The 22395-nt window shown below is 50.4% G+C and overlaps 5 protein-coding genes across 5 annotated transcripts; 2 read left to right on the forward strand and 3 right to left on the reverse strand.

Annotated features, from left to right (window-relative positions):
- Nucleotides 1–449: 449 nt before the first annotated feature.
- Nucleotides 450–1770, reverse strand: N7503_006009 (NAD(P)H-quinone oxidoreductase; the record flags this gene model as incomplete). Its single annotated transcript, XM_057065556.1, has 4 exons — nucleotides 450–1073; nucleotides 1132–1223; nucleotides 1308–1574; nucleotides 1749–1770. The coding sequence occupies 4 exons, from the start codon at nucleotides 1768–1770 to the stop codon at nucleotides 450–452; spliced, it is 1005 nt and encodes a 334-aa protein (XP_056923299.1).
- Nucleotides 1771–2655: 885 nt separating this feature from the next.
- N7503_006010 (DNA-binding E3 ubiquitin-protein ligase SNT2) lies at nucleotides 2656–8685 on the reverse strand. Its single transcript, XM_057065557.1, has 2 exons — nucleotides 7328–8685; nucleotides 2656–7242 (listed from the first exon to the last, which is right to left on the reverse strand). Exons 1-2 carry the CDS (start codon nucleotides 7887–7889, stop codon nucleotides 2879–2881), a joined length of 4926 nt encoding a protein of 1641 aa, XP_056923300.1. The 5' UTR covers nucleotides 7890–8685; the 3' UTR covers nucleotides 2656–2878.
- Nucleotides 8686–11484: 2799 nt separating this feature from the next.
- N7503_006011 (DEAD/DEAH box helicase) lies at nucleotides 11485–14514 on the forward strand (the record flags this gene model as incomplete). Its single annotated transcript, XM_057065558.1, has 5 exons — nucleotides 11485–12285; nucleotides 12341–13773; nucleotides 13825–14245; nucleotides 14311–14425; nucleotides 14483–14514. The coding sequence occupies 5 exons, from the start codon at nucleotides 11485–11487 to the stop codon at nucleotides 14512–14514; spliced, it is 2802 nt and encodes a 933-aa protein (XP_056923301.1).
- Nucleotides 14515–15081: 567 nt separating this feature from the next.
- On the reverse strand, nucleotides 15082–16120 carry N7503_006012 (uncharacterized protein; the record flags this gene model as incomplete). The annotated part of the gene is made up of 2 exons (XM_057065559.1): nucleotides 15082–15449; nucleotides 15514–16120. The coding sequence occupies 2 exons, from the start codon at nucleotides 16118–16120 to the stop codon at nucleotides 15082–15084; spliced, it is 975 nt and encodes a 324-aa protein (XP_056923302.1).
- A 1047-nt stretch (nucleotides 16121–17167) lies between these two features.
- N7503_006013 (CORVET complex membrane-binding subunit VPS8) lies at nucleotides 17168–22110 on the forward strand (the record flags this gene model as incomplete). The annotated part of the gene is made up of 2 exons (XM_057065560.1): nucleotides 17168–17626; nucleotides 17680–22110. Exons 1-2 carry the CDS (start codon nucleotides 17312–17314, stop codon nucleotides 22108–22110), a joined length of 4746 nt encoding a protein of 1581 aa, XP_056923303.1. The 5' UTR covers nucleotides 17168–17311.
- Between the last annotated feature and the right edge of the window lie 285 nt (nucleotides 22111–22395).

The following is a 22395-nucleotide window of genomic DNA, read 5'->3' on the forward strand; positions in this document are numbered from 1 at the left end:
CCAGAGCCTCGATCACGGTGGATCCCACATGACGCCTCTTCTTTATTTGCGGTGAATTTTTTTTTTTTCTAGAAGGCCCACCGCCCTTAGGTAAGCCTTGTCGCGGGGACTCTACGCTCTCTCATTGGCTTGAAGCCTGCAGGATCCCGTCGAGGCTCCGGGGAGTCCGTCGGGCGCTGAAAGAGAGAGATTGCAGTGCGATCCGATCGGTTCCAAAGTTTCATCATTTCTGATCTCATTGACTCCCTCTTTACCAATCTGGTCTTAGTTTCTTTGATCTCTAGGTTTTTCTTTTTTTGCCTTTCGCCTCTTCAAAGCGGGGAAGACTACCGTTCATGGTCGATCTCGATCATTGGGGGCAATGCTTGTTCATTTCCTTTAACTTCCTAGAACTAACTTCCCGCCCCGTTCTTTTTGTACTTTGGACACCCTGGGAAATTTGACTTTACTCAAATCACACAGATGATCTTTCCCTTAGTGGTGTTGCTCTCCAGCAATTGGTGCGCCTCCATAATTTGCTCAAAAGGCAGCACCTTTTCCACAAATACCTTGAACGTTCCGTCCTCAAATCGGGGCAGCGCATGTGACACCAGGGTATCCCTCAGCTTCTGCTGATATTCAACATCCCGGCTACGCAAGGTACTTCCCTCCACCCGGATCCGCTTAAACAACAAAGGCGCAATGTTCACCCCGTCGGGCAACTTGCCTCCACCCATCAGACCCAACAGCACCACGCGACCATCGCGCGCGGCCACATCCAAATTGCCCTGGAAGTAAGTGGCTCCGATAAAATCAACGGTCAAATTGACACCTGCGCCGTCCGTAGCCTTGAGAATCTCTGCGGCCCAATCCTGGGTCTTGTAGTTAAACGCCTTGGTCACTCCCAGCTCCTTCTCCAGGAAGTCGCACTTCTCCTGTGATCCTGCTGTGGCATAAATGGCTTTGGCGCCCTCGGCCTTGGCGAGCTGAATGCCCGAGATGGAAACCGATGAAGCTCCGGCGTGCCACAGTACGGATTGGCCAGCTTGGAAGTCGCCAATCAGGAAGAGAGCCTGCGAAGCAGTGATCCAGGTCTAGCGGGCGTCAGCACGGTGTTCGGCCATAGTTGTAGGAACAAGCGCCAAAACATACCTCTGGGATACCAGCTGCGACTTCCCATGACAGATGAGCTGGCTTATGGACCAGCATCTTAGTCGACACAACAATGTACTCCGCGTAAGCACCTACTCACAATCAGCAACCAGTCCCCAACAGTGGAATACACAAAAACAAAACAAGCCCATTGGACCTTAGAGAGGATGACGTACCTCCGTATGCAAGTCCAAAGACCTCATCCCCGGCCTTGAAATCACAAGCTCCATCGCCTCCAAGCCCCTCCACAACACCTGAAAACTCAACACCGAGAGTGGAAGGCGCCTGCGGTGGGAGAGGATACAGTCCCTCGCGCTGCAGCAAGTCCATTCGGTTCAATCCGAAGGCCTTGATTTTGACGAGTGCCTGCCCGGGCACAGGGACCGGCTTGGCGATTTCATCTACGAAGAGGGAAGTGGCGGGGCCTTTGCCGCCCTTCACACCTATACACGGATAAGCGTTAGCCTGTAGACTGCGGCGGACTAGCTAAGAATGCAATGGAGACATGGCATGATCATTGTTGACTCTCATTTCGCGTCAGGTTTCCTCAAATTTGATTTCGTGTCTCGCATGATGTGTATGATGTAGATGAGGAGGGGTTGAAGTGGGGCACGTACCGATCGCGCGCATCGTCGACATTTTGAGGAATAAGATATGGTATGATTTTAGGTGTAAGGGGTGAGATTTCTCTTGGCTTGGAAGCAAGGGATGATGCGTTTTTTCTTTTTCTTATAATGCTTGTCCCCGCTTAAGAGTGGGGAGCTTCTTTAAAGCAGGAATTGATTGCGTGCAGAATACGGTGGATTAAGCTTGCATTTGTCAGCTGATGTGATCCACTGGATTACCATTTTCTATGCATCTTGTTCCACTATTGAGGTCTGATGCGGTTAATCGGCATTGGGAAGCTTACCGAGGTTGGTTCTATATCTAAAGGGTGAAAAGAATGATTGATAATCGGATGTCTCACCAACCTTTTTCGTTCGGCTATACGAAATTGTTAATCATCTTGGACTTCCTGATCAACATTAACATTGGATTTGAGGAAATCGGACTTGGAATTCAGCGTGTCAAGATCTTGCTATGTATTTTTTATATATATAAAAAATAAAAAAAGTAAAAAAACAGCTGACGCTGTCGAGCCCCCTGATAACAGGTGTACGCACCACTACCCCCATCACCGAATACCTACTCATTTGACTCTTTACAACTAGATATTACTCGAAGTCCAAGATGGCCTCCTACGCACAAATCATGTCTGATATCTTAGCATTTACCAACTCGCAACAGTGTAATAGTATAGCAATGCAATCAATTCTTCTAACCGTGAACACAGGGGGAATGTAAATCATCAAAGTCCAGCCTACTCCATGCAATCCATCGATACGATTCCTTCCATAGTGCGCAACCATACGACTCCGCAGCTTTTCCGTAATCGAGACGCCGAGATTCCACAAATAAATAAGAGAATAAAGAAAATGAGAAAGGAAAGGAAAATGAAAGAAAGAGGTCAAAGGAAACGAAGTCGTGAGGTAAAGAGAAGCAAACAGCCTAGATACAGCACCCATCCCACCCACTGGAGGGCCTGAACTCGAGACATGCAGTGGAGGCAAATACCTCGAATACGTTTTCATTCCTCGAGACCGCGCATATGCAATGAAACAGGAAGTAAAGAAAGACATAGCTATCATACAATTATGGGACCTCAACCCAATCATTAAGAGGAAGAAAAACGTGATAGAGTCCGTTATCAAGAGAGGAGGTTCTTCAGTGATGGACTTGCGCTTGCGCCTGATCCCGCACTTGTACCGTTTACCCCCGAGTGTCGACTCGCGCTCGTGGGTCCCATGTGCGATGGAGGTGTGTTCTCGGGCCTAATGGGTGGCGTAGGTCCCCGCGGATCAAGACGAGCTTGAGCAACTGGCGGCGAGTGAGATGGTGCACCCATGCCACGGTCGACAGAGTACATACGCGGCGGTGGTCCGCCATTCAGCGCACTCAACGAGGTTTGCGGAGATCGGTTGATCGTTGCCTGCACAATGGGAGGAGATGCAGATGCTGCATATGAGCGTGGAGGAGGTTGTGACAGGTGAGGTGAGCGCGCTGGCATCGGGCCATATGGGCTCTGGTGAGCTGTATAGGCTTGCGTTGGTGGCCCGGGAGGTCCAGGAGGATAATGCGACGGAGACGGAGCTGGAGGGTGATGGTTGGAAGGATGAGCTGGAGGGTAGTTGCCCATGTGATGTGGGGGCGGAGGCTGAGGCGCAGCAGGATAGGCACGAGGTGACATGCCATTGCGTAAGCTAGGATCATTTGATGGTGGACGTTGCTCGTATCGCGGCGGGTATCCTGGATGAGCACCGTGCGGGTGGGAGTGCGCTGGGGGGATAGGCCGCCCCAGAACACTGCTTGGAGGAGGCGGAGGATGGCCATGCTGCACAAACTGATGAGGGGCACCCATGCTCGGGATCATGGGACGCGGAGGTTGAGCTTGAGGCTGAGATGGAGCTGGTGCCGGAGGTGGTGCCGGAACTGGAGCAGGAGCCTGGACGGGAGGATAAGGTGAGGGTCGGGGTTCTGGCACAGGATCTGCGGCCGGGGGGTTCTTCAAATGACATTTGTGACATTCATATGTCGGCTCCGAATCTCCATTGGCATGTGCAAACGGAGAGCCATTTGCAAACATTGGGAAACTCGCGCTTGCTCCATTCGACAAGGGTCCTCGGTGGTTCCGAGCGGTCGGCCACCATCTGGGGCTGAAATCGCTCGCACAGCGAACACACTTCCGGGTAGTTGTTGCGGCCGTCACGCCAGAAATCGATCGGGGTGCAGGACGTTCCTCCGAGTCAATATCCATCTCATCCGGTGCAGGCTCGCTAGGCATCGGCTGTGGCTTCTGGACATCCTTGGGTGTTGGAAGCTGCCCATTACTGGTGGAAGCTCGGCGGTATGCAGTGTTGGTTGCATAAGGCTGTGGAGCCGCAACCGATTGCTGTACGTATGCTGCCTTTCTAGACGTGCCAGTGAGTGTAAGATCGGCCTGCTTATACGTTTGAGCAAACAGTTGGAGGGCATTGAGACCATCCTGTCCAGTCAATTCGCCAAGGTCGTGGAGCGTCGGCGGCACGGTGTGGTTAGGACAGTAGAAAACCGGTGTAGCTGCACCAACCTCAGCACCAAGTTTGATGGTTTGGGCATTGTCCTTCCGTGAGCCCTTGACGGGCGTGACATCAAGACCAAATCGGTACTGCGCTTGGAAAGCACAGCCAACATGGAAATTAGCATTGCATCCGGCAAAGTGACAGCTAACGCAGGCACCCTTAGAGGTCTTGCAGATCTTGCACACCTGCCGCCACCGATCCTTGGGAATGGAGCCGAATCCCTCCGCAGGCTCTAGCTCCTTCGCATCTCCAAACTTGACCTCTGGAGTCCACAGAGAACACAGAACGTGGGCCCAGTTGTTACCAGCGGTTCGCTTCAAAGGCTCCCGAGGTCCGGTAGGCTTGCCGACTGCCTCCTGTCGCTGGCGATATAGCTTGATAGCCTCCACAACCATTTCCTTCTCCAGTCGTTCTTTCTCCTTGTCGCGATCTGACTTCTTACGGCTGGTGTTCTTGGTGGTCTCCATGAGTTCATGCTCGGTCCAGGACACAGGACAGAGCACACATTCGTAGGTGGTTGAGATCGAAGGACTGCGGTCATTAGAACACATATCGCAAAGCCACTTGCTACCGGCCCGGGAGCCTTGCACTCCATAACAATTGCGATGAACAGTCAGACGACAATCACGGCAGGAAAGGTGCTCCTCTCCAATTGGTTCGACCTTGTTACAAACGGCACATGGGAGAGTCTTTGCTCTGGGCGGATCAGGGACAATCGGAGGACCCTCGGAAATCTTCTCGATTCCAGGCTTCTTCTTTGGCGGCATTGGCTCCACTGACGATGTTGCTGTAGAAGTCGCGGTGCTCGGGATATCTGGACGAATTGGCTTCTTCTTGGACGGGTCGAGCTTGTTTTCGTGTTGCAGTTGCGGGTTGCTATCCACAGCAATGCCCATTGAGGTTGCGGTAGCAGCCGTGGTACTGTTAATGGTGAATGGGGTCTCGGTAGCTAAGATTAGCTGAGCCAGCAATTCCTCGTCAATTCGTCGTCTCCAAGACTTGTTTCCACTAGTTGCAATTCTCTTGCCGAGTTCATCGACATCCTCGTATTGAATGCTGTACTTTCGCCACAGGAGGGCGCACCGAAGGCAAAGAGCTACAGTCAGCATAGGTCCTTTGTCCTTCTTCGCTGAGGGGTCGGAAGGAACAACAGTCCCAGGTGGCACAAGAGGAGCGCGTCGCCATTGTCGAGAGTGTCGTGTCGAGCAAAATTTACACTGGAATCCCTTCTTCTGCACCACTGCTTTATCGTTGTCGAAGGCAGAGTCATCGTGATCATCGGCGACATCGTCAACCAGTTTCGATGAGATAACGCTCTGTCTTCTGACCTCCTTTTTACCGCGCCTCCCTTCGTAGCTACCCCAAATCTTTCTTCCCTGAGGAGTCTTCTTCCACATATAATAGAACCGAACAATGTGGAATATATGGACCGTTTTAACATGTTTTGCGATGTTGCGCCACTCGGATCCGTATTTTTGTACACCTTGTTCAAAAGCCTTCAGCTCCTCCGGTCGGAGATGAGGCTCATTGAGATCCTTGTATTTGTTAACCTTCTTCAGCTTGGCGAGTGCTGCCTCGACGTTGAAGCTCTCGGAGTACAGAAGCCCCAGAGCCTTATCCAAGAAGTTGGTGCAATACTTCTCAACTCCGAGTTCAGGAGCCAGCTCCTTCGCTTGACGCATATAATCATCGATGAACTTCTCTCGCTCCATGTCGCTCAAGTGAGCGCCTGGTGCATCATCTTCTCCACGAGAGGGAATTTGTTCAGCTGTCGGCATTATGAATAAAGGCTCGGCGGTGCGCACTTGTTTTCCGTTGACTGTCACAGGTTCATCTTCACCGCGTGTGATATAGCCTGGGGGTTCGTCTTGGACCCATTTCGGTCGGGTGGCGCGGTCGATCTTCGCGGCATCCAGCGCCGCCTGAGATTCCTTAGTAAGCTTCATGACATTCCGTCCACCCGCTACCTTGACGGCCTTCTTTTTCAATAACGGAGGCTTCACATATTCGACAGTGCGTCCGGGCCAAGGGTTCACAACTGCTTGGTGTCGCGGTCCAAGGCGGGAACTTGCACGAGGATAAATCCGATCATCGTAGTCCAAAGCGTCCTCCACTCGGCAATGAATACCCAGGTAGCGGTAAGGCCACATCTTCGCCTGTGCCATCTGTTCCGCTGTTTCGGGCTTCGGCATAGAGTCCTCGGCTGCGCCTGGGGTGCTAGTGCCAGTCCCGTTCGCCACTCCATTGGCATGGTGCTCCTCCTCTTCCTCCTCGATAATCTCATCTTCGCCATCTGGTCGAGCCTCACCCATGTGCGGTGTGTTTCTCGCTTCTAGCTTACGCTCTTGAGCACGGCTACAAGCGGCACAGGCCCAGGCGAATCCTCGAGCCGGTTTCTTGGTCAGGGCAGGTCGAACACAGTGCATGTGATAAGTCGAGTCGCAGACGGCACAGTCGACTGACTCGGAATTTGCCGCGAATTGACGGCATCGCTTGCATGTCTTGACAGCGCCTGTCAGCTCCTTTCCTTTGCCCATTTCGACCAATATAAACTTCCAGCGATCATCAAGGACTTTCTTCACATTTGCAGGCACGTTGATCACATCCTTTGTCGGGATTACATCGTACAGACGGTGGATGTATCGATCAAACATCTTGTCGTACCAGAAGGAGTCGCGAGTCTTCTTGTATGCATTCATATCGTCAATTTCTGAAACGTGGCGGATTTCACATTTCCCACGTAGCGAAGAAAGCGGACAGGTATCCGAATGCATGGACGCAAACACAAATCGCGTGTCAGGGCTGTGTCGTTGAATGTCTCGTGGACGGTAGTACCAGTTCACTCTCAACGCTTCAATAACACCGTCACCCTTGGTCTTGGATGGCAAGAATTCCATGATCCGAGCCAAATAATAAGGCTCGCCCGGAGGCTCACAAATTAAATAAACATGATCTGCATGCTGTTAATGATTTGGCTCCATCTTCGTAGATGAAAATAGAATTGAATGAAAAACATGCACAAGAGCGGGGAAACTAACCATTGACAGCAAACGTAGTGCCATCATCTGCTTTTAATTGACCATCTTTGAGATATGGAGTAGTTGCCTCGAAGCTGACCATATTGGTAAAATAACCGCCGTCAGGATCTCCGGGGGCGGACGTGAAGATCTTTTTCGCGGGATTTCCAGTGGAACCTGAATTGGGAGTGCTTGCGGGTTGCTTCCGCTTCCTCAATGCCGATCCATTCTCTTCTGGTCGTGAGGAAAATGATGAGGTGCCTGGAATTGACTCCTTGGGGATTGCATTGACATTTGGATTTGCATTGCCATTAGCCGCCGTGCCATTGGTCAGAGTCTTGCGTGATTGAGTAGGCGAGGCCTTTTCACTATCTGATTTGGAGCCGTTGGTGATGTTATTCAGGCCCACGCCGCTAGTCCGCTTGGCATTTTTGGGAAGTGCCGGTTCATACTCCATTTCTATGTCTCGGTCTTCCGCGTAGTTGGGCCGAGGGGCGTTGCGGCCTCTCGATCGCGTGCCATAAGGGGCCGCGGCGGAGGCGCTGGCCGGATCGGCCACTTCCTCCGGAGAGTTGCTGGTCATCGAGAACGACCCTTAGTCATCCAAGGCAGGCATGCAACAAATGATGAGAGATGGAAGCCTAGACAGTAGAGTTGAAGACCAGAGACACGTGAAAATAGATTTAAGATGCTGGGTGGTGTCAGTTGGGTGAAAAAAGCTTCAAGGATGAAAAGTGGCGCGATGCATGTACGTGGATAGTGTGGGTTGGTAGTGTGGAAACACTAGGGCCCGCGGGGGGCGAAAATCTCACAGGAACGGGTAAAGTGGGAAAATGGGAAAGTGGACAAATGATATGGAACCCGAAAGGGGTGGGCACGAACACGACAGGTTTGGGGTGGAATGGAAAAAGATATGGGAAAGGAAGAAAAAGAAAGTGTGTCAGATCTGATGCTGATTCACTGCAGGGGTGGAAAAGAAGAAGGGCGGACGGGGCAGCAGATATCAAGGTGGTCCACCCAGTGAAGGCCCAAATTCAATGATAGGGGATTTGATGGGGGGAAAGAGGGACACTAGTCGCTATAAAACCCGTCGAACACGAGAATGGAAACATGAAAATCAAGAAAACGAAAGATACATACCACGGTCTCCAGATTACAAAGTAGAATATAGAAAGAAGAAACAGGATACTGTATTCAATCTTGGAGGGAAGGGAGGGGGAAGAAAGAAGAATGACGAGAGGCGAAAGATCTGGAAGCGCGAAATGGGCGAAGGGGAAATAGAAGAAGCGCTACCGGGCGAAACAAAACAAGCGCGCAGCCACCCGGGAAAAGGAAGGTAGAAAGAAAGACAACCCACGATGTAGGGAAGCTCCCAAGTGGATATTATAGAAGACGTGAAGAGAGAAAATGGGGAAGAAAGGAACTGATGATGTGGAAAGGAAAAAAGCGTCGAGGATCCCGAGCGTGCTGGCCCCTAGTCCCGATATGTTAATATGACGGATCCTCAGGACATTGGAACCAAGGGAAACTCCTCGATCCGATTGCTTCCCAAAATGATGGTCACCTAAATTAAAAATGTTCATCATCATTGGTCCATTTAAACGAGATCCCTGCTGATCGACTTGGAATGATTCACATATGAGGCTTCATCATTTATGCTTCGGTTTCTTGTTTCGATTTGGATTACTATTCTTAAGGGGGGATCATAATATCCATGGATTAATACGGATGAGAGTGAAAACGAGACTGACAAACCCATAAAAAACGGGCCGGCAACGGTCCAGAGTGATGAAACTCTTGTAATGCCGATTAGGAATGTTGTCACGGTACAGCACAAAAGGCGCGTATGGGAAGATAGATGGGGGGAATGGAAGATTATAGTGGGAAATAATAACCCATCCACGTTACCGTATGGCGGGAGAAGAGAAAAAAAGAACTAGCTAATAATGCACGGCTCTTCAAACAGAGACCGCCAGGGCCTCTCCGATCTTGTGTCGATTCCTACATTCGAAATCATGTTGTGCGAGGGTACTTTGCAAGTTCTGTCCGTTACTTTCCCATACCGATTCATATCGGGGTGGAACCTTACAGGAATCTCCAATGAAGACTGGCTCGGATCGAACGGCCAGTATTCATGATATCGGAAAGCGTCAGGTTGTGGTAAACGCAGCGTGGTTGAGGAAAAGGGCACTAGTAGCCGGACTCCACAGCTCCATCCACGATCCCTGCGGAAATATTACTGTACCGGAACGGTACCTTGGGTACACTTCCTCACTTTTCTCCCCAAAATGGGTGACCTGGCCAGAACCGGGGCGTTTTCGCCGTTCTTTGTTACACCTGTCTCTCCCCGTAAGCGAGGGCTCAAGTTCATATTGATCAAATCTTTTAATAGTCGGATGTTCAGCATGACTCGGAGTTTTATATTCTATAGAGATAAAACTGGGAGAACTGATGTGGCCCCGGCGCGTGCATGATAGGACAGAATCCGGGGGGGGCGAAAAAGAGACTATTTAATGAGTATTGCATGCTGCGGCAGATGAGTCGCCAGGATTCTTCTTGCGTCCCAAAATAAAAAGCATATCTATGAATCGACGCAAGGGAAAGTTTGTTAGACCCGAACCCCACGAAAACACGAAAAATGAAAATGATGAAAATGAGAAAACCAGGTAAAAAGCTGGGCTCAAACTCCCTAGGTAATTTAAACTTCTACCGCCCAGTTGGTCCAATGACGATCCAACGCGCCGAGAGCTGCCCGCAGTTGGCCGAGGATGATTTGCTCCCGGCGGCTGTTGCGCGTCGCCACCTTGCATAGGTCTAAGCTCAGAACGTGCCGCACCAACCCTTGAACCTATATCGGAACTTCACTTGAAATACCTGGTTATAGACCAAAATGTCTATCCAGATTTTTATACTCGAATTTTCGTATCTGTAGAAAAATAAAAAATAAAATAAAAAATCAAATTATGATTATTTGCTGTAAGCCTTGGAAATTCTTGAACAACTTGGTAGGATTTTTTCATGGGACCTGCAGTTTATCATTTTTTGACCGCTATCGGATCAGGGGATATATATCCAAGAATATGCTATTCAAATTCTAACACACGACCACTTCTCCACTTGATTTCCTGTAAGTTGCGCACGTTGCTTCCCATAACAAATCCATCGACAAATACAGTAGTTCTGGAGATATCTCAATTCTAAGTATAAACATAAGTCATCACGCTGTACCCCTACTTATCTACACCCTGGTCCCCTGATGGATCTCAAGACCCCCCAGACTGCGGGATGTCCATGGATATCTCACATTCCTGACAAGCACCTGGCACAATTAACCAAATTCCAGTCTGCGGATCTGCATATTAATTACTCGCCTATAGGAGGCCGTGTTCCTAGGTATAGTGGGGACCATCATTTGGTTCCCAAACGCTCTCGGTACTTAACATGTAACGGTCCTGGATAGCTACCTGAGTAGTTGTACACATGGCGAATTTTGTCCTACAATACATAACCGTACTCCTGTGAGAAAGGAGTCAACTTCAACTGTTTTGTATCGGAGAAAAAGTTGGATTCGTCACCATTTTGTTTCTATTACGCACTCTTCAGGACATCTGTATCTGGGGCCTCCACCCGACCGGGATCCAGGCGTGCGCAAGCCCACCACAATTTGTTCCAGAATCTGCCTGTAGGCCTATAGGCAACAGTCTGATGCAAATTTACAGAATATCGTAGTTGTTAAAGGTTCAAATGTGCACTGTTCAAGTTTATCTATCTATTTACCCATTTCACCTAGGCAGCACCGCTTTTCGGAGAGATTGTCAGACGACCCATCACACTACACTCCACTGAACATGACTTGTTGGTCATGCCGGCTTTCCAGTCTATGCACCATGTACCTTTGTACCGTGATTGGGTTTAATTTGGGCAAGGAGTAGCGTCACGTCCCTTTGCCCAGATTCCGCGAATGGGATTGAATTGGTCCTTACATCCGATCAGGAACCAGCTTATTGATTACGTAACACGGATCACGACTGGAGGCCTCAGGTGTCAAGTGCGACCCAAACGCGGTGGTCGCGTAGAAACAACAGTGAAAGAAGGAAGTTAAATTTTGACTCAACAAAGTAGTCTTGTAAGTCATCCTTGAGTGGTTCTTGGACTTCAGCACCCATGACGTCGAAGTCATGTCGATGAAGTCTCACGGGTTTGAGACCTCGATGGACGTTGCGCGCCGACAACAATACCATGCAGCGCAATTGGCAGGTCACAAAAGGCCTTCCACCGAGTTAGAGACTACCAACACAGAATCTGAGGTGAGAGCTCTCCCGATACCTCGGTACCAACCACATGGTGAATTGGATATCGAATCCACCCCGTTGGAGTCCGCTCGAGCCGCCTTGGAGGCCCCTCCAAATAGATTTACCGCCAGCAAGATCCGCACAGGTCCGGGCGCAGACATAACGGGCCAAGAGGATGAGCTACACAAGGCCTCTATCGCACCTCCGAGGTCGACTCAGAACCCTTTGCTTTCGCTATCCAACCCAAAGTACGGACTTCCTGCAGCGCTCACGGCTAATTTTTCGGCTCTGGGCGTCACCAGCATCTATGCTTGGCAGGCATCATGTTTGTTAGCTCGGGGTCTGCTCTCCGGTGAGCGACACTTGGTCTATACTGCCCCCACTGGGGGCGGGAAGTCCATGGTGGCAGATGTATTGTTGTTGAAGCGTATCATTGAGAATCCCGAACGCAAAGCTATTTTAGTCTTGCCGTATGTGGCTTTGGTCCAAGAAAAGCTTAAGTGGATGCGTCGAATCGTCCAAGGTGTGGAGAAGAATGTCCCAGATGAAGATGAAGATGATTCGAGCTTCACTCGTAAGCGATGGAAAAACCCGTCGAAACAAATCCGCGTTACGGGATTCTTTGGTGGTAGTCGGACCACTAATACTTGGGCTGATACTGACATTGCGATATGTACGATTGAGAAGGTATGGCTGACATCTTTGGATTCACAATAGAACTTGTCTGATGCAATTTCAACAGGCAAACTCATTAATCAATACTGCGATCGAGGAGTGCAGCATTGGGAATTTAGCAGTGGTCGTACTCGATGAGTTGCACATGCTTGATGATGAACACCGTGGATATCTGTTGGAGCTCATGGTTACCAAGTTGCTCCTATTGCAGCAAGATATCCAGATTGTGGGAATGAGTGCCACGCTGTCGAATACTGAAATGTTGGCCGAATGGATGAATGCCAGGTTTTTCATCTCAACATACCGACCAGTCCCCATTGATGAATACTTGGTGTATGAAAATACGATTTATCCAGCTGCAACATCCAGGCAACTGTTTCAGACAGCCACGAAATTGGCTTCGACGTCAGTGCCTGAGTCAATCCCGCCCCATAGAATTATTGAGCCCTCAACCTACAAAGAGCTTGGCAATGCCGCGACCAACGCCATGGTAGCACTGGCTGTGGAAACTGCTTCGGCGGGCTACGGAGCTTTGGTTTTCTGTGGAAGCCGCAATGCATGCCAGATTAATGCCGCGACAATCGGCGAAGCTATGCCCCATGCAGAGGACAAGGAAGAGCTGAACAAGCGACTCGATTTGCTTGCCGATCTTAGAAGCCTCACATGTGGGCTAGACCCTGTTCTCGAAAATACAGTCATTAAGGGCACAGGGTTTCATCATGCTGGAATGACAATCGAAGAACGGGAACTGATTGCAGCGGCCTATGATTCAGGTGTGCTCAAGGTACTCATCGCCACATGTAGCCTTGCTGCTGGAGTGAACCTCCCCGCCCGACGGGTCATCATCAATGGAGCCCGGATGGGCCGAGAGTTGGTCGGCCCTGCGATGTTGCGGCAAATGTGTGGACGGGCTGGGCGCAAAGGGAAAGACGATGCTGGTGAGACATACTTGATATGTGTCAAGGCTGACCTAGAAGCCGTATGTGACCTATTGGATGCCGATATGCCTGCCATCGAAAGCTCCCTTGTCCCTGAAAAACGAGGTCTGAAACGAGCCTTGCTAGAAGCCATCGCAACGGGCTTAGTATCCGGTTGCGAGGCAATCAAGGAATACGTACGATGTACGCTGCTGTACCGTACCCTCGACAAGAAACTTGCATATAGCATCATGAATTCGGCTCTAAAAGAATTGATCGACGAAGAGCTCTTGGCTTTGAAAGAAGATGAGGCATATGAAGCAACTCTGCTAGGCCAAGCCATTGTAGCCTCGGCATTCGCTCCCGAGGATGGATTATCTGTACACGAGGAGCTCAAGAAAGCTCTTCAGGCCTTCGTGATGGATGGCGACATGCACATTTTCTACATTTTCACCCCGCTGCAGGTAGCCATGAGCACCCCAATCGACTGGCAAATATTTCGCGATAAACTCGACCAATTGGACGAGAGCGGCATTCGCGCATTGCAATATGTCGGTGTTCAGCCAGGCTTCGTCAATACAATGTGAGTCTTACTACCCGTATCCTTACTTGAACTCCAAATTAACAACCAAAGGGTCAAATCCGGAGCATCATTGAAAGAAGTAACTCCGGAACAGATCCAGAAAGCGCGTATCTACCGACGCGCGTATACAGCCTTTCAGCTCCGCGACCTAAGCAACGAAATCCCCTTAGCAACGATTGCTCAGCGGTACCGCATCCCCCGCGGAACGGTCCAGACATTAGCGCAACAATGTCACGGCTTCGCGGCTGGCATTGTCAAATTTTGCCAGCGCATGAACTGGGGCATGTTAGCCGCTGTGCTGGATCACATGCGCGATCGACTTGAAGCGGGTGCTCGTGCTGACCTACTTGAGATGGCGCAGGTGACTTTTGTCCAGAGTTGGACTGCACGCTTATTAAGGGAAAATGGATTTCGAAATCTGCGTGCCTTAGCTGAGGCTGATCCGAAGGACCTGGTGCCTGTCCTTATGATGGTATGCTGCTCCACCACTATCTTGTCTTCGGTTGTGTCAGAATGCTGACAGGAGATTCGTTTTAGGTAAACGCCCGCAAGACGCAGAAGAACCAACTCTACCCGACAGAGGCAGAGAGATATGCTGCAAAGCTATTGGCGAAGGCTGAGATTATTGTAGCTTCCGCAAATAAGATCTGGGGTATGTATTCCGTCAAACGTGGCTAAAAATGCTTGCTGACAATGCGGTCCGATTTAGAACGAGAGGTGCAGGTGGAAGTAGAAGCATGAGCTTCCCTGTGAAAGACTCAGCACGATGTTCATTTGACATAGACACATGATGCCTACACATTTGTATTAGAGAGTTAATCTCAATTACATAACCGCATACAGTGACATACTTCAGTCACGACTCATTGAAAGATATGCTTGGAAATTGGGCTTTTATTTCATGTTTGCTTCATGTATAACTTAATATATAGGATAAATTGGTTTCTTGTCCTCAGATTGTAGTTTGCAGTAGATGCTCAGGTAGGTACTAGGCCAGGTCGCTACCGGGCCCTTAGCAGACAATCAGATTGAAAATAGGATAGCTTCTCCACTATTCAAACCACATTCTTGCCGAGTGATACAGCAAGTGGTATAGTAGGGTCTATTAGTAACATAAGCAGCGGACTGAAATGAGGGTGGTTCGAATCAAGCTTTTTGAGACATGTTCTTGAAATGAACTGCAGCGCTTCTATGCCGCTGTAATCGCATCCAATTTCCGAATAATTCTCATTGCAATCGTGACTATCTACTTGTCTCACCAGACTGTATGATGCTATACCACCTGCCTAGATGGGTGTACTAAGTAATTTACGAGCTAAACCCATTCAAATCATTCTGTGCCTCAATAACCTCTCCTTTATCCACAAAGTCTGCCAACATTACATTCGGCGCGTGGTCATACAGCGCCTCACACTCTTTTGCCTGTGCTCCAAGACTGCCGCCTCCAGACGCGGCATTCGTAGTGGCTGCTGCATCACGGTCCGGGATATCAATGCCCAGAATATCCCGATCTAGGTAGTGATTAACGAGGTACATACGACCCGAAGCGGAGGCACCGGCAGGTCGATCGATGCTGCAGTTTGAGAAGGTCGCGTCTGTTACATCGTAAGGTGTTTCGAAGTAGTATGCGAATTCATCCAGAATGTAGTCTACCGTACTGGTATCGGCGCCGTAATCTGAACATGTGTTAGGTTTTTGCTGCTCGACTCAAAACAAAGAAAACAAAGGAAGCAAACTAACCCAAAAACGCGATCAGTCTCTTTCCACTGTCAATCAGATCACCTAAAGTAGGCCAATCGGCGTAAGCCAAGGGCTCAGACGAGGGAACGAACGCGTAGCTATCAATTCCGGCGCTGACGAACGTGCTGCCGAAAAGAGAGATATCCAACGAGTCGCCATTCGTCAAAAGAATTGTCACCACTTCATTGGGGTTATCATCAAGCCAGCCCTTGATAGTAGTAAGGTATGCCTTAAGTGTTCCTGCGTCTTCGAGAAGACAGGACGTGTGGCACAGCTCTATGATCTTGTCGTCGAACAGTGACTTGTGTGTTTGAGCCTGTAGATACCGGATACCCATGTCTAGCTGGGCGGTAATATCGATGTCTTGGTTCTGCTGCGGGAGAGACCCAACGAAGGCTGAATCATGCGAGCCTATGAAGGTAATATTTGAGTAGGAGCGCGTGCAGTACTCCGTGCGGCCATTACAGGTGGTTGCCGCGTCGGCCGCTGTGGTGGTTGTCGATGCGGTGTCTCGTCCAAACAAGTGAGAGAAATTTGGCATTCCGAAGACTGGCTCTAGCATCAAAGTGCTGAGCAGAGCCCAAGTTAGACCACGGTTAAGACCCATGATGAGTGTTTGCGATCTCGACGGCAGGCACATATGGGGCTTTGAGGCCAGAATGGGATAAAGACGATAAACCAGGGATTTTGTGCTCTTTCAAGAGGCTGGAGATCACTGCAATCCCGTAGTTCGTCGTGGTCACTCATCCACCTTATTCACGGGGCCCTCCAAACCAATATATATGTGTACCAGCCATGCCCACAGGGCGGACGAACGGCCCTCAGGACCACAGCATTCCACACGCCGACGATCATTTTCCAGAAAGGAGACTATATGACCGATGCAGATGACGGACCTCATGTCTGTATCGCCGACATTGATAGGGTGTGGAATCGCATCCTTGTGACTCGATGTGACCACAGCCCCGCACTAGCACGGCGCAGGATCACCAGGAACCAGGGACATCTTTGCTCTGCAGAAATAAGCTAGAGCTGTGCCGGAGCCGACATCTAATGAATTCACGTCGGCTGTGATAACGCCTACGGCAGGCTGTTCCGTTGTCACATTTGGGCTTGCTGGTCCCCAGCCAATGATAGGCTTTGATGTACGCAGGAGAATCTGTCGGGGGCACTGTACTTCGGACTTGCCGTGACGATCTGACGTATTCGCGAATCCAATGAGCTTCGGGGATTTTACTCTGTTATCCTCTGTCAAGGGTAGTCGGGAGGATGGGTTGTCAGTAGGGCACGTCAACTACATGGTTTGTGCATGGATAAATGGAGATCCATGGATACTGGGCGATCTCGGAGGTAGGATCAACAATATGCAATGAGCAGCAGCCATATGGTGACCACAGCGGTTTTCATACTAGATTATATACAAAATAATTAAGAGAAAATAAATGATGAGTTTCAGTTAAAATTAAATTGTTTTGAAACAAAGAGTTCGAAAAAGAAATATATGAGAGCATACATTGTAACTGCATGTAAATGATGTTGCCACAGTGGCTGGAGGCTCTCCAGCCCCCAAACGGCCCGATCCAGGCAACGGAGCTCAGGAACTCTTCGCTATCTCCACATGTATATCGAGCTCATCTCCAACTCAAGAACCTCACCCGCTTCATCTGATCAATCTTGGGATTATACCGAATACCAGTCGATTGATTCTACTAACTAGATCTGCCAACTCGGAGCACCTCGCTGGTCCGGACACGTCCCCTCCTGACCCGCCGCCAGCAATGATCATTCGAGGACGCTCATGAGCTCGATGGCAGAGGCCAGTGAGGGCTGGGAACGAGAGGATGAGCTTGATCTGGGTCCGGAGGATGACGACTCCCAACTTCCCGAACTTGACGCTCTCCACAATCCCGGACCTTCCCAGGAGCCACTCGACGAATTGGACACAATAGACACAATAGAAGACCATGCGCAGGATCATGCGTCAGAGAAGACCGTTGAAGCGGTCAGGGATAGTCTTCCGCAGACTCCACCAAATCGAAGCACGGAATTCAATGGGACCCCAGGGAGCTTGGACGAGACAGCTTCGACCCCAGATGACTCTCCATCATTACATGTGAGTGATGCGATCGGCGCGCATTGACGAAACAGCTTTCTGATTCATCGCAGGATTCCATAATCTCGTCGCAGGGAAGCAGCGCATTCCTACCCCGAGGCTCCCCGCGAGTCAGTCCCAGCCCAGTCCACCGTCCGTTCGACCTCCGCTTCCAATCCCGGTTATCTTCGTCGCCTCTCAGTGTATCGCGATCCGGCTCGCCATATCTAGCCCATATCCATTCGCGACAGTCATCGATCACAAGCCAGGTATCGCCAACGCCGGAGTCGGAACCAGAATCACCCCCGAGCCCGTGGGATGTAGTGCGGTGGACAAAGCTGCGAAAGATTACTGGACAGGCATTCTCGGAGATTGGGAGGCGCAATTTTGGGCGACCAACCTGTTTGGCGGTATCCACCAGCATTGTGGTTGGAACCTCCAAAGGTATAATACTTGTGTTTGATTACCAGCAAAGTCTGAAAACCATCATCGGAACAGGGACAAAAGCTGTGGAATGCGGTCCAATCACTGCTCTAGCGCTGTCCGCAGACCATTCTACCGTCGCAGGTGGCCATGGATCGGGCGATATCTACACATGGGAGATATCTCGCTCAGCACGACCTTTTCTTCATATCCCTCCGATTCCAGCAAACCAGGTGGAAACTCGAACCTCTGATGGCCATATTGCGGGCTCGGCTGTCATTCATATTGGATTCCTAGGAACACGCCGTACTGCGATAGTGTCGGCGGATACGAGCGGAATGGCATTCTCTCATCTGGCAACACGAGGAATGGGAGCTGTTGCGAGAACTGTGAAAACAACTCGAATTCTTGGCCGATACCCTGCTATCACTTTGCAAGAAGTGAGACCACGGAAACCCAGCTCAGTTTTGGCATTTTCTCCTTTGCCCCTGGGCAATGTAGAGCAACCGTCTGACTCATTAGGCCTAGTTGCCATGTTGACACCTTATCTACTGGTCATTGTGTCTACCACACCTATTGCACAGACACAGCACAAAGCCCCGAGACCAAAGGAAGTCCCGGCTCACAGTGCCATGACTGGCGCTCTGGCTTGGTTCCCTGCAATTCGACTGAAAGGAAAAGACAGCCAGACCTCTAATACCAAGCTCGTTTATTGCTGGTCAAATGTGTTGACTGTGCTGGAAGTGACCGAAGCGGAAACGGACGAACCTGTGGATAGGGACAAGCCGCCAAACCTGGTTTTTAGAGCACGCAGCAGGTGGAAGGCGGATGAGCCCATCGTCGCAGTGCAATGGTTGAGTCGCTCAGTTCTTGCAGTCTTCACCATCACCCAACGACTCCTCATTCTTGAAGACTATTCCATGCATGTAACAGACTCGATCGACCTTGTGAGCCGACATGTCTACCATGCTGATCTGTTTTCAGCCAGACTTCATACTTTGGTCGAGCAGTTAGATGAAGAAGATACTTCGATGCATGGTGTAGTGGCAGATGCATTCTACATGAGCTTCCGTGCTTATAAAGGACGTTTGTTCCTGCTTGGGTATAACGAAGCCCTAGTTGGTAGTCTTTCGAATTGGGCTGATCGCCTTCTTGCACTTATGGAAGCGGGTGATTTCATTGGTGCTATTCGATTGGCCACTTCTTTCTACACGGGTGCTGCAGAGAAGCTAACAGTCGGTCTTCCTGAAGAAGATTCCCTGAGACAGCCCATTGTTCAGGAGAAGCTGCTAGAGATGATTTCGGCTTCTCTCAAGTATGCATTCGGTCGCAATACCGAGGCAGATAGCGGGAGAGTGGACAACCAGCAACTGGAGGAACTGGCTCAGGTGTCCATTACGGCCTGTATCTACATGGCGGATTATGAGTTTCTTTGGGAGGAAATATTTACTTGGTTTGAGGAAAACGACTCCGCAGGGATTTTCTTGGACGTTCTTGAACCACGCATTACCGATGGGACGACTCGTTCTCTGCCTCCGACCGCGGTAAAAGCTCTGATCAACCACTTCGTGGTCACCCACCCACCTGGCCGCCTGGAGGAGATTATCTGTCTTCTTGACACCACTACTATGGACATTGACCAAGTCACGACGTTATGCAAGCAACACAATCTGTACGATGCCTATATATACGTTTGGAATCGCTGTTTACAAGACTACGTTGGCCCTCTAGAGGAGCTTCTACGTATGATGCCATCGCAGCCCGAACCTCTTGTCAATGGAAACCACGCCAACGAGGTGACCCGGCATACGAACGCAATGAAAATCTTCCCCTATCTATCATTCGTCTTGACGAGTCGCATCTACCCAACAGGGGACGAGATGGAAGAAACCGAAGCCTTCCGTGCAAAAACTTCCTTGTACCAATATCTTTTCTCAGGCCAACTGTCTGGCACAGTGCCAAGCAATGACTCCGATGGTGCTGACTCGTTCTCACCACTAAGGGCTATGTTGAAGTATGACGCGTCCAGCTTCATGAGCATGTTTAATGAAGCATTTGAAGACAGTTTCCTGAATGAGCCCGAGTCTGAAGAGGCTCTCACCTCTGGCGTGTCAATCAATCGACAATACCTGATTACCATTTTGCTTCAAGTTATGGATGCATCGTTCTTTTCTCCTTCTGATACCATTTACTTGGACATGTTTGTTGCGCGCAATCTTCCGAAATACCCCCAGTACATTCTTCTTTCGGGCACAACTCTTCATCAAGTTCTCGTCCGGCTATGTCAGTATCCCGAGCCGGACATGGCTGAGGACTGTGAGCTGAGTGCGGAGTACTTGCTTTCTTTCTATCACCCACCAGACATTCAGAGCATGGTGCCCTTGTTCAAAGAAGCTCGGTTTTTTCGCATCCTCAAATCCACCTACCGCTCAGAGAAACAATATCCGGAATGGATATTGGCGTATCTTGATGATCCAAATGATAAAGAAGCCATTTTTACGTCCTTACACGACTGTCTACGTTCGGGTTCTACCCTTGGTAAGAAGCAACGGAAAGATGTCGTGGAAGTGGTGAAGAAGCACGCTACAGAGATCGCCGATATCGATGTCAAACGAGCAGCAGAGACAATGCAAAATCTGGCTCCTGAAGCACATTCTACGTTTTTACAGGTACTGGAGCAGAATCCACACAGCCAGTATGAATATCTTCTGGTGCTCGTGGAGCCCACTGTTCAAAGCGGAGAAAGTCGAGCTCCACCGGCCGTTGACAGCTGGATGATCGAACGCTACGTGCAGCTTCTCTGCAAATACAACCCCTCTCATATCGCGGACTTTGTCGACGGCCTACGCGTCGGCGATTTTCACCTCGATCAATTGCTTCCAGCCATTGAAGAGAGCGGGGCGATTGATGCCGCGGTGATTCTACTTGCACGACAAGGCCAGCTACGACCGGCGTTAGACCGTCTTATTGCTCATCTAAGTACACTCGAGGCTGGTCTAGTTGGGATTCTCCAGAGCATGGTAGAGGCTCCAGACTCATCCAGTGCGACCGAGGCCATTGATGATCTTCTGGAATCGCTAGAGAAGTACTCTGGTGTTGGGACATGGCTCTGCCAAGGCCAAACCAAGACTGCTTTGCAGTCTAGGCCGAGCACCAATGGCCAACGTGGTGTGCCTCCGCTTGAACAACCCCTGACCTTTGACGAGGTTCTCTGGCTCGATCTCATCGAGGCCGTGGTTCGCATCGCGAGCAATGTCTTCACCGTGATGAGGGAGCACCACATCGAGGAGTCGGAGCAATCCCAGTTTGCGCCTAGTCCCATGGGCGGGAACGTCGGCCCGTTGACCATTTCCTTCCGCACTCTGGTCCAGCAGGTGTTTACCTCCTTGCTGGCCAGCACTGTGAAAAATGGTGGTGGATCGAGTAGTGAACGTACCGACATGTCCTTCCTTCGGATCCTCCGCGCATTTCTCACCCAGGCGGCCCGCTGGTCACCTTCCCTACTTGAGTTGCGCGCGGTGCTCGCCTCCGTCTTCTCCGCCTACTCTTACGAGAAGTCTCTCTTGACCCTTGCAAATGGCATGTTAGACCGCGACTTGTTCGTTCATGTGGACGAGGTCACCCGTCTCCGGCAACAAGGGTGGCGCCCCCGCGGACAAGTGTGCGAGATCTGCCGTCGCCGGATCTGGGGCCCCAGTGTTGGCTCATCACACTGGACATCCTGGCAGACCAAGCAGGCAGAGGATCACCAGCGTCGCACGGCTAAACGTGTTGAAGAGAGTTGTGACCCGGCCCTAGAGCGGGGTAAAGGGAAGGCAGCTGCAGTGGGGGCGGGTCAGGCGGTGGTTACCCACCATGCCCCCAATCCTGACGACCATGAGCATGAGCACGAGCAGGACACAGGGGCAGGTGGCCCGGGGGCGGATGGCCCCCCTGAACCAATTGTAGTCTTCTCCTGTCGACACCTCTATCACCGACAGTGTGTTCTAGACGCCATTCCGATCCACGGTCGCTCCGGCCCTACTTTTCGGCATGAACGTGCCGATTGGTCTGCGGATTTGTTCTGCCTGGCTTGTACATAGCTGACGCCAGTCTTTTTTTTGTTGTCTTTTCATGATTTCTTTTATGTTTCTAGTTGTGAGATCGAGTCACCATAAGACGTGTCATATAGTTCAATTCCCTCTCATTTCCGATCGCCGAAATCCTGCAATTTCGAAGTCTTCCCGTCTCCGTCTATGGTAGTATTGTCCTATTCTTGTTCACCCGCCTCCTTCCCCCCGACCCGCTCTCTCTATCTCGTATGATGCTAATGCATGGCCCCCGGTCAATCATTTATTTTGGTATGCCTGTTGTCCCTATTAATTTGG

This window comes from Penicillium pulvis (genome assembly GCF_028828015.1).
Source record: "Penicillium pulvis strain IBT 33274 chromosome Unknown contig_23_segment0_segment0, whole genome shotgun sequence".
Classification (NCBI taxonomy): Eukaryota; Fungi; Ascomycota; class Eurotiomycetes; order Eurotiales; family Aspergillaceae; genus Penicillium; species Penicillium pulvis.